The sequence below is a fragment of the Sceloporus occidentalis genome, unplaced genomic scaffold (assembly GCF_023333645.1).
Source record: "Sceloporus occidentalis isolate IW3139 unplaced genomic scaffold, rSceOcc1.0.p SCAF_3, whole genome shotgun sequence".
Classification (NCBI taxonomy): Eukaryota; Metazoa; Chordata; class Lepidosauria; order Squamata; family Phrynosomatidae; genus Sceloporus; species Sceloporus occidentalis.
Genome location: NW_028316983.1, coordinates 102,048,624 through 102,060,772, shown reverse-complemented (window position 1 = coordinate 102,060,772; position 12,149 = coordinate 102,048,624). Strand labels below are relative to the sequence as shown.

The 12,149-nt window shown below is 37.8% G+C and overlaps 1 protein-coding gene across 4 annotated transcripts in view; it reads right to left on the bottom strand.

Moving 5' to 3' along the window:
* DPYD (dihydropyrimidine dehydrogenase) overlaps nucleotides 1-12,149 on the bottom strand; it is a 594,441-nt gene that overhangs the window by 215,213 nt on the left and 367,079 nt on the right. For all 4 annotated transcript variants that reach the window (XR_016280498.1, XR_016280499.1, XM_089515658.1 and 1 more), the window contains one exon: nucleotides 3,861-4,025. Coding sequence is in view for 2 of the 4 variants with exons in the window: in XM_089515658.1 (XP_089371784.1) it covers nucleotides 3,861-4,025 (165 nt within the window). In the remaining 2 variants the exon portion in view is untranslated. The remainder of the gene's footprint in view (nucleotides 1-3,860; nucleotides 4,026-12,149) is intronic.

The window sequence follows — 12,149 nt, the reverse complement described above, 5'->3', positions numbered from 1 at the left end:
ACAACTTGCAGACCTTCTCATCATGGTCCCAGTATCATTTCCAATCCCAAAAATCCCTTGTTAGGTTTCTTAGATTGAATGTCTCTGGCCACAGAATTCTATCTACCTTCAGATGTTCATTTCTTTTTCCTTATTTATAATTAATCAATTAGATGACTATTAATCTCCCTGCCAAGGAGAAGAGGGAGAGAAAGAGGCCAAACAGGAAAGGAGGAGGAATACCATTATATATCAGTGATGTTTACACCTGTGAAGAGATCCAGGACTTAAATCCTGGAACCCAGGTGGTGAGCATCTGGATGAAAATTAAAGGGGAAGAAAACAACAGGGATGTTATTGTGGGAGTCTACTACAGACCCCCAAGTCAGACTGAGGAACTAGATGATGCCTTTCTAGAACAGATGACCACACACTCAGAAAGGAGAGATATAGTAGTGATGGATGATTTCAACTATCCGGATATTGCCTGGAAGTCAAACTCAGGCAAAACCTCAAGGTCTAACAAATTCCTCACTTCCCTGCAAAACAATTCCATTGTCCAACAGGTGGAAGAGGATACAAGGGGATCAATTATATTAGATCTGATCCTAACCAACAGGGATGACCTGGTTAATGGGGTGATCATGTTCTCCTGGAGTTTGTTATACAGTGGAGAAGCAGAAGCCAAGTATAGTCAGACATGCATCCTAGACCTTAGGAAAGCTGATTTCAGTAACTTTAGGGAAATACTGGGGGTGATCCCATGCTCAGTAATACTAAGAGAAGGGAGTTCAGGACAGATGGGAGTTTCTCAAAGGGGAGATACTGAAGGCACAATTTCAAACTGTTCAACAAGGAGGAAAAATGGGAGGTGTCTCAAGAAACCAGGATGGATGATGAAAAAACTTTCAACTGAGCTAAGTTTTAAATGGGGCATGTGTAAGAAATGGAAAAAGGGGGAAATAATCCAAGAGGAATACAAACAAATCGCAAGTACGTGTAGGGGTGAAGTCAGAAAAGCTAAAGAGCAGAATGAGCTCAGGCTTGCTAGAGGGGTTAAGAACAACAAAAAGGGATTTTTGGGTATGTTTGCAGCAAAAAGAAGAAGGAAATGGTAGGGCCACTATGTAGAGAAGATGTCAAAATGCTAACAGGGAACAAAGAAAAGGCAGAACTACTCAACACCTTCTTTGCCTCAGTCTTTTCAGAAAAGGAAAAGGGTGCTCAACCTGAGGATAATGGAGCAGAATACACTACAGAGGAAAGGCAACACAGAATAAGTAGAGGTAGTACAGAAATACCTGGTTAATCTAAATGAAGTTAAGTCTATATGAATTTAAGTCTAAATGAATTTAAGATCAGATGAACTACATTCCATGGTATTAAAACAACTGACAAATATAATCTCAGAGCCATTGGCAATAATCTTTGTGAATTCCTGGAGAACAGGAGAAGTCGCAACAGACTTGAGGAGGGCAAATGTTGTCCCCATCTTCAAAGGGGGGGGAGAGGATCTCAACAACTATTGCCCAGTTATTCTGACATCTATACCAAGAAAGATTCTAAGAGCAGATCATTAAACAAAGAGTCAGTGCACACTGAGAAAAGAATGCCATAATCACAAAAAGTCAACATGGGTTTCAGAGAAACAAGTCATGCCAGACTTGAATATAAAAAAGTAAATATACATAAAAACATATAAAGATCATTTTATTTTCTTAAAAAAATGCCATCAGTTATAGTAGTAGTAATTGCAGCAACAACAATACTACCACCACTTTCATAGTGCATGACACTTCACAAAGCAAAAGAGGATAGAGTCTTGCTCTGATGAGCTCAGAAGCTAAATTAAAGTGGCTTCTTTGATCAGATGTGTGAGTGGGACAAAATCAACTTGTGCACATAATAAGAAATGAAAATAATCCTCATCAAATAATACACATAATCACAGTAAAAATGCCTTTTTGTAGTGTTTTATCAATGTTAAGGATCTGTGGCTCTAGAATGTTTATATCTGTAGATTTTGCCACAGCCTAGTCTATGCTCAGGCAGTGTGTGTGTGTGTGTGTGTGTGTGTGTGTTATAATGGGACAGGAGCTATTTCCCTCCCTATGTTCCCCCTCCTTTAAATGTGAGATTGTTTTAAATTGTAGGCATTGATTGGATGTTTTTTTATCACCCCTATCCTAATTTATTGAAGTGTGCTTACACAATGTTTTTATGCATTTGAAATCCATCTTTCAAAGTGAGGACATGAAGGTGCAATACATCTGCCCTGTGGTCAGTCTGGAAAGTGTGGACTGAGATAAGTAGGTCAAACCTCATACTGGAATTGGATTTGCCACATATCCCTAATGAATGCATACATTTATACTTCTGATTTATAAGGATGGAGGGACAAGCTTTATATAAGAATTTCTAATTTGACAGCTGCATTTCAGAAGCTAAGTAAGGCAAATTGAGAAATTCAGATTTGGAGTGTAAGTGTGGGGCAGAAGTTGGATGAAGATAATTTTGTAAATATTCATTGTTAACTTTGTTGTCCATTTCAGCTCAGCTCCCATCATGGCCCTGTGCAACTGACACACAATATATCTAAACCCTGGATAATTTTAGAGCAAGTCCTTTTGTATTAAAGATTAATTTGAAGCAGTGCCAGCTGCTTTGATAGCGACAAAGGCTTTAATTCCTAGCATGTTGTTGATTTTTGAACTCACTATTAAAACTGCCTCTGTTACAATGCAAAAGCAATTATATATCAATTTTCTTCTGTTTTTAATATATAGAAAAATGCAATAATTTATTTTACTGTAATCACTAGTTGGCATTCTTTTGTGTCCCTACAGTATCTCTGCTTTTTAAATAATATTATTTGAGTAGAGAATGTCATTCTCCGCCCGTTAAGTTCACTCAGACAGTTCCCAGAAAGCTTTTTCTTTGTTCCATGGTTGTTGTTTTTTTAAATGCACATTGTATCTAATATTACATGCTTTTCAGAAGGCAAAATAATCTAAACAAAAATGGTTTTGGTAAGCATTAATTGTGCAAGGCATTTTGTAATAAGCACCAAGAGATTTCTGTTCAGCCAGCAAATAGTGATAAATTTACTGTTATCATGATGATAGTTTTGAGCTGGATTCACAGAGACATTTAACTATGTTGCATACATTAATATTTACTATTCTATAAACAGTGTACTTTGTAAAATACAGCTGGAGGAAAAGAATAGGTTTCAAGAGAACTGAAAGTAATTTGTGAGAGGCTTTGCTCATCTCAGTATAAACACGAAGCTGTTGGTCCTTTTTTCACTTCTAGTCAAAAACATTATGCAGGTTTCTGAAACAACATAGAATCCTGAAAAGCCTGCTTCCCGGTGTTAATGTACGGATTGTATCTGAGGAGCACTAATCTCTTTCAAATTACCTCCAGGTTTCTCAGTAATTTAGGGCAGAAACAGATGGCCCTGAAAAGGGTGGCTTGAAGCTGCCCCTTCTGAAGATGGATTAGAGCCACAGCAACCAAATGCCGCAACCTCAGTCTGCCTTCAACCCAACCAGAAAAGGAGCAGAAAAGATCCACTCTTTCTTCAGTTAGCAAAAAGGCAGATTTTGTTGCCCCACCATGGTCCCATGGCAGTTTAAGCCAATATGGCAGTGTATGGCATAAAAACGCTGTGCCACCGGAGTGCCTTGAAGCTGCCCAAGTCTGGGCAGCCACCCAGCTTCTACAGTGCTTAAAGGCATCATCGCAACATACAGCATTTAAACGCCATGCACCGATGATGCCCTGAAGCAGGCGTATTTGGGTTGTCTGTTCTGGTCCTCACTCCTCCTTTCCAGCCTTCATATATGTCACATTGTTTCTATAAGAATCTAACTTACATTGTTCGGGAAGTCTGCCTTCAGTTCTGTGATGCTTTTACACCAGTAGGCTGCTGTTTTCTCACTGATAAGTTCGATGTTTAGGAAAGAACCTTGGCCTGGACCATAAATGGAACCCGAGGTAGTTCCGCGTACTATTCTTGGAGAAACGTTTGTTACAATGTCCTGTAAAAACAGTAGAACATTTTATCAAGGTAAAATAAAGACTTGTTGCAATAGAGGAGAGAGATTTTCTTTGTTGTTGCCTGCCCCATTAATCTGAATAGCAATAACCTAAAGACACTAGAGCCTGTTTGATCTCAGAAGATAACTAGGGTGAGCCCTGATTAGTACTTGGATGGGAGACTGACAATGAATGCCAGATGCTGTAGGCTTTATTTCAGAGGAAGAAACTGGTAAACCCACCTCTGAGGATTCTTTGCCTAAGCAACCCTATGAAATTCATGATATCACCACCATAAGTCAACAGGTGACTTGAAGGCACAAACACATAAAATGCTACAGTGAAACATATATTCTCTCACTCCAGTTATACTCTTTGTTCTCTATAGGCAGCCCTGCTCCTTACGTTCTGGCTCTGTTTGTTATGCCATGATTTAGTGAGGCTCATTTGACTGGAGTGTGGAGGAGCCTTGCCTTGGCTCCCACTATGTGGGATGGTTTCTCCACTGCAGTTGATCAGGAATCCAGTGCTGGGTGTTTCCACCTTCTGCTAAAGACCCATTTCTTTATACAGGCGTTTCTCTTGCTTAGTTTCCTAAATGTTCACTTTATTAGTTATGTTGGTTTTTAATACATGATTTTATTCTATGGTTTCATGGATTCTAGCCAGTCCTTCCTGCCCATATGTTCCATATGTTCTGCTCCTTTCTGCTTTTACATATCAATAGTAACTGACCACTTTCACGATCTAAAAGACCTATATCAGTTCACACAGCCCTTTGAAGATTTAAAATGTTGATCAACATTTGCATCTTTCTGTTTCTATTACATTCTGTCTCTCAACTGTATTAATATGCTTAAGAATTTGAGGCTTCAATATAACTCTGGCACTGCATCTGAGGAAGTGGATTGATATACATGAAATCTCAGGTTAAAATACAAATCTGATAGTCTTTAAGGTGCTGCTACATCCCCTTCCCCTTCCCCCTCCCCCTCCCCCTACTACTGGATTCTGTACAATAGAGTCATGGCACTTAAAGTGGTATCAAACTGCTTTAGTTCTGCAGTGCATATATACCCTTTGATTCCACAATAACAGCAGAAGAAAAATGAAGTCAAAACGAAAAAAGATTCCTGCTTCTAACTTGTTTTCAAACACAGAAGAGAAATGCCTAAGAGCCTTGGTTAGGGCAGTATATCCATGCTGTTCAGTAACTAAGGCATCCAACATGAAACTTGGGGTGGGGAAGCTTAGACCAATAGTTGCAGTCTCCAGGCAAATTTAAGCTTATTCGTTTCTGCAAATGAAGTACTTATGAACTGACTCTTAACCAGAAAACACAACAGCTATTAGACACTCAAATAAAACCATGTGGGCATTGTTAATTCTAAGATTAAAATGTTTTATGATGCAAATATACAAAATATTCTAAACATATTTCATATAAAAGCAGTATAGCCAGTGGAAAATTTTTATCTTTTCCTAAGCAAGCAAAATACAGCCTCTTTCCAAAATGTCTTCTACACCGTTGGATTTAAATTATATATTTAAATTATATTTTACAATGATATCTGTAATATTGAAACAACATTTAAAACAAAGAACAACAAATCCCAAGCTGCATGGAAATATGTTCCTTTGCCAATTTATAATAAAAATTGATTTTAGGTAAAGGACATTAAGTTAAGGATTTCATAGAATTATATGGTTAAGTACCCCTACTCACCATCTTGTCACTCTTAGAGAGATAACATGAACCCCCATTAGTATATAGCAATTAAGGTCAATTTACATATTTTAATTAAGATCCATCCCATATAAAACAATTAGGGTAATCGGCATACTAACTGATTTCATAACATTTGGACGTTTTTCCAACTAGATAGACAGGAAACCTTAATTAGCATTAATTAGTGCTGATCTGCATATGTTTGATAAGGCATACCCTCACCAGAAATGATTATTTATTCTTGAATCTGCCAAGTGCTTACCATCATAGAGAAAAAAGGATGTTCGTTCACAGTATATGTAGATATCTGGTAATTTTTATTTGTTTTCTATTTTGGCTATTTATTATAAAATAAATGGGTAGAAAAGTACAAATACTGTATGTACAGCCACATATAAAGAAAACAGACCAATTAATGTGCAGAGGATAATCAGCGCTGCTGACAGGTCAATAATAACTGAGAAAATGATAGTGTTTTTCTTATTATATGTTCCTCTTATATCCTCTAGATGCTGCATGCCAATGCATTTTTCAGATGGATTTCAGATGTGGGTATTATGATGCTCAGAGAAATATAGCATTTCCCCCCTATTTATTTTTTCAATCAAGTTTTTCATAGAAAATATTTTTCAGTCATTCCCTCTTCCAGCTTGAATCTTTAAATATCTGCTGCTGAATTAATGCAGTTTGAGGCTGCTTTAACTGCTATGGCTCAATGCTATGGAATGCTGGGATCTGTAGTTTTGTGGCATATGTAGCGTTCTCTGTCAGACAGCTGTTTCATGGCCGAGCAGGGAATCGAACTCTGATCTTCAGAGTCGTAGTCCAACACTCAGATCACTACACCATGTTGGCTTTGTATTCACTAATCTCCCTATTAGCAAAAAATAAAAAATTCAGTACAAATACAAATAATTTGAAATGATTATATTTTTTCATAAAGAACTTTTCCAATTTCACAGTATTCTTTGTTGACTGAAATTATAGAATAATGAGACTCCCATGAACAGAAATATCTAGAGCAACTCCTCTCAATGCTCATAGTCTGTAGGCCCTCCCCACCTCAAAATAATGCATTAATGAAAGCATTATAAGATATTAAAAAACATACACTTCAGGTACACAATAATAAGTACTCTGGATCTGATAACAAAAGAGGAAAGAATTTGCTGCATCCTTGTATAAATTAAATCAAATCTTTTAAACCTTATTATGTACTCATTCACGTACTGGAAAACAGATGTTTTGCAGTACAAATATCTATAGACAAATGAAGTTTTAGATGAGGATAATTTTACATAGAATTGTAATTTCATTACAACTTTCCTCACATTATATATTTCCTCAATTGCAGCCTATTCCTAAGGGCCTTCTTACATATTATTTTTTCCTTGCGTGGAGTAAAGAAAAATGAATCTGTGTAAATTGAAGCATAAAAATATCTTTATTGGACCAAGTTAGGGCTAAGCTGAAATTATTTCATTTGTGCTTCATGCTCCTATGCTAGTCTGGGGAATGTTTAAACACATATAAATAAATATATGGTGACCTGTTCTCTACTGAAGGTCCCACATGATATTTCTTGAGGTTCAGTGATATCATTGGATCATATCTCAAAGCCATGGCATTATCTTGTTTGCTGCACTATACCTGACCGTACAAGGCCCTATTTGTGCAGAATATCAGTAGAAGCAACAGTATAGAGTTTGCAGGGGGTGATGGAGTAGGATGTGGGTGAAATAATCCATACTCCAACTTTTTATAACATTAAAACAGAATTAAACTGTTAGAATATCAAAATAGATTACCTACTAAAAGAATAAAAATACACTTTAAAAGATAAAATTTTAAAACACTGAAAATTATAGAACACACTAGTCCTTTAAGAACATTGTTTTAAAAAGCATGCCTGCATAAGAAGGTTTTAACCTGCCGGCGGAAGGCCAACAAGGAGGGAATCATTATGAACCTCCTGAGCAGGGAGTTTTAGAGTCCAGGGGCAGCCATCGAAAAAGCCCTTTCTCGTGTCCACACCAAGAATGCTTGTGACAATGGTGGGACAGAGAGAAGGGCCTATTCAGAGGATCTCAGGACCTGGGCCAGTTCATAGCGGGAGATATAGTCTGTCAAATGTCATGGATCTCAGTCATATACAGCTTTATAGGTCATAATCAGCACTTTGAATTGTGCCCGGAAACAAAATGGCAGCCAATGCAGCTGTTTCAACAGGGGTGTTGTATGATTTCTATAACCTCTCCCAATTAACAGCCTAGCTGTAACTCTTTGGACCAAATGAAGTTTTCAAACACTCTTCAAAAGAAGCCCCATGTTCAGCGCATTTCAGTAGTACCACCAAGGCCAGATCTGCCGTCTCAAAGAACGGACGTAGCTGGCACACAAGATTTAAATGTGCAAAAGCACTTCTGGTCACTGCAGACACCTGGGAATCAAAGCTCAATGTAACCCTAACACAAGCTGGATCTCTATTCTCTGATCTGCCTTTCAACTGACCAGGAGCACCTCTGTCTTGTCTAGATTAAGTTTTAACTTGTTTGCCCTCATCCAGTCCATTATTGATGACAGACACTGGTTTAGGACCAGTGTCTCCTTGGATTGAGGTGGAAAGGAGTAGTAGAGTTGAATGTCATCTGCATATTGATGACACCGCACCCCAAAACTTCTGACAATCTCTGCCAGTGGTTTCATGTATATGTTGAATAACATAGGGGAAAACACACAACCCTGAGGGACACCACAGGCCAATGGCCAGGGGGTCAAGTAGGAGTCCCCTAGCACCACCTTCTGACGTCCATGGATTCTCAGTGTCAACCCCAGTGAATGCCAAGTACTCGCTGTATTGAGCTAGATATGTGGATTTGTATTATTATTATTTCTTATTTATCTTCCTGCAACTTTGGAAGACGTTAACATTTAGTTGATAAAAATTCCAAAATTGCAATGCATATGATTGCTGTAAGTCCTCTGTGCATCTAAAATCAGGGGTAACACTACCAAACATGGCACAGCAAATGAAGAGTCATAACACATAACATGAAAATATGTGTCAAAACCTCATTATTAGCTTTTGTAGCAGTTTTTAATGTTAAGATCAATCTTATCAGTTTGCAGGTACTTAACCATTCCACAACAGTTGGATTGTTGGTCAACAACAAATTCTAGAATTCTAGAAGTGTTTGCTCAAAAATATTTATCTTAGGGTACATCTACACTGTAGAAATAATGTAGTTTGACACCACTTTAAGTGGTGTAGCTCTAGCCTATGGAATCCTGGAATTTGTAGTTTTACAAGGCCTTTAGTCTTCTCTGCCAAAGTGTGCTGGTGCCTCAATATACTACAAATCCTAGGATTCTATAGTATGGAGCCATGGCAGTTAAAGTTGTGTCAAACTGCATTATTTCTACAGTGCACTGCACCTCAGTCATCCACATTTTGTGCTGTATGTATCAAACATACAAAATGCCACAATAGGTTCACTTTAGGGTTGTCATAAGTTGGAAATGGTTTGCTTTTAAAAAAATAGAACACTTGTAAGAAGGAAAGACATTGCCCAGTGTAATACAATCCAGAAAATAATATGACAGTATGATGATGATGTTGTTGATGATGATGAAAATAATGAAAAGACAGCAGTTTCAGAATCTTACACCTGATGTCTATGTTATTTCAACACAGATGATTTAACATGTAGGTTATTTTAGCTCTCATTTTGTTTCTTAGCTGGTTTCAACCCACTCACCCCGCCTTTCTTTTTCTTTTTTACTGTGTTTAACCATTTCCATTTAGTACTTATTTTTTATCATCTTAGAGCTGCATTCAATTTTCTATTTTTATTGTGTTGCTTTTGTATGATTTTTATTTGATTTATTCCCCATTATATTATTTTTCTGTTTCAAGCAGTATCATGCCCAAACTATGTTTTATATAGATTTTATATATAAATAAAAATTAAGGTTTTTTTTTAAATGCTCATATTGTTTGGAACTGAATATTGCCAAGGGGTTCTCTTCCTGGATATGGAATCTGGAGTTAGAGTTAGAATCATAAAATCATAGAGTTGCCATGCAGGAAATCACAATGAAAGCATCCCAGGAAGATGGCCATCCAGTCTCTGTTTAAAGACCTCAAAGGAAGGAGACTCCACTACACTCCGAGGAAGTATGTTCCACTGTCGAACAGCTCTTATTGTCAAGAAGTTCCTCCTAACATTGAAGTGGAATCCCTTTCCTGTAGCTTGCATCCATTGTTTCATGTTCTAGTCTCTGGAGCAGCAGAAAACAAGCTTGCTCCATCCTCAGTGTGACACTCCTTCAAATATGTAAACAGGGCTGTCATATCATCCCTTAACCATCTCTTCTCCAGGTTAAACATACCAACTCCCTAAATCTTTTTGCATAAGGCATGGTTTCCAGACCCTTCACTATTTTGCTCACACTCCTCTGGACGCTCCAATCTGTCAACATCCTTTTTGAATTGTGGTGCCCAGAACTGGATGCAGTATTCCAGGTGAGGCCTGACCAAATCAGAATAGAGTGGCACTATTACTTTCCTTGATCTAGACACTATACATCTATTTATGCAGCCTAAAATCACAATGGCCTTTGTATTTACTTCATCACACTGTTGACTCATGTTTAACTTGTGGTCCGCTAGGACTCCTAGATCCTTTTCACATGGAGTCTCGTGAAGCCAGGTGTCCCCCATCCTATATCTATGCATTTAATTTTTCTGTCCTAAGTGCAGTACCTTACATTTCTCTGTGTTGAAATTCATTTTGCTAGCATTGGCCCAGCTTTCTAATCTATTCAGGTCTTCTCGAATTTCTATTCTGACCTCTGGGGTATTAGCTACCCCTCCTAATTTGGTGTCATCTGCAAATTTGATAAGCATGCCTTCTAGTCCTTCATCAACCTTGTCAAAGGTCTCACTGAAATCAAGATATGCTACTACTGTTCTATATCTACAGTATTCCCTTTGTCTAACAAGCTGGTAATTTTATCAAAGAGATCAGATTAGTCAGGCATGACTTGTTTCTCAGAAACCCATGTTGACTTTTTGTGATAATGGCATTGCTTTCTAAATGTTCACAGACTCTCTGTTTAATGATCTGCTCTAGACTCTTTCCTGGTATCGATGTCAGACTAACTGGATGATAATTGTTGGGGTCCTCTTTTTTTCCCTTTTGAAGATGGGGACTATGTTTGCTCTCCTCCAGTCTGCTGGGACTACTCCTGTTTTCCAGGAGTTCTCCAAAACTGTTGCCGATGGCTCTGAGAGATGTAAGTATTTAGAACACAATAATTTGGCCAGCAGAGCTGACACTTTGATCAATGACATGACTGAACAGATATTGTATCACATACTGTCATTTTGCTGAAAGAACTGCTTCTGTCAGTGGAACCAGGAAAAGGGCAATGTCTCTATCCTAAACCTGATATGGAGGTCTGGAAGCAATTTTTTGGGTAGGGTGGAGGATCACAGTGGGGAAGAATATGAAGTAAAATCCTATGTAATATTGGAAATTAAGATATAACTAGATGTCTGTTCCTACATTCCATTCACATGGTACCAATCACTTACTCATGGGATGCTCACCAGCCAGACATGAGTGCAACTTCAAACCTCCATCTCAAGTTCTTCCCAGCAATTGATAAACAGAGACATGTTGCTGATATTGGATGCTATATACCATCATTATGACTCATAGCTATTGATGGTTCTAATGTCTCTCCAGTCCTTTTACATCTGTCCAACCTGACAGCTATTACTTTCAGTGTGCCTAGCTCTACTTAGGTCTGCTTCCAATTAATTTTTAAATATATTAAACATAATGAATCAAGCCAGTTCCACCTGTTGTGTCAAACTCAGTTTCTTTCTTTCGTTTTCATTAAGGAATTTGATAAGCTTTCAGTTCAAACTGCAGCTCTATGAAACATGTGTTGCTGAATTGCTAAAATGAAGTGGCTGATCTCAGATAAATACATGTATGAGTACCAGGATGTAATACCTGATAATTAAGGTTCTCATAGAGGTAATCAGTTATCATCATCCATACAAAAGAGTCAAATGAGGGTAGATATAGCCAGGACCCTGAATTAAGTTAGCTGAGGCTCTTCCCTAATAAAATGAAGAAGAGATATAAATGCACTGAAACCTACCAGTGCAACTTTAGAATTGACGTTGCTTTCACATAAAAAGTCTGGAGCTATAGTGGGGAAAGGATGGGACTTTAATGAGACAGGATTAAATGCTTTAACAAGAGCTTTTTTAAACACTGGCATATAAAATAGTTGTGTTTAGTGAACTGTGTGACCTTTGTCAGTCTCCCCTTCATTATAAACGATGTAAAGGTTTAAACAAAATGATCACATTACTTCT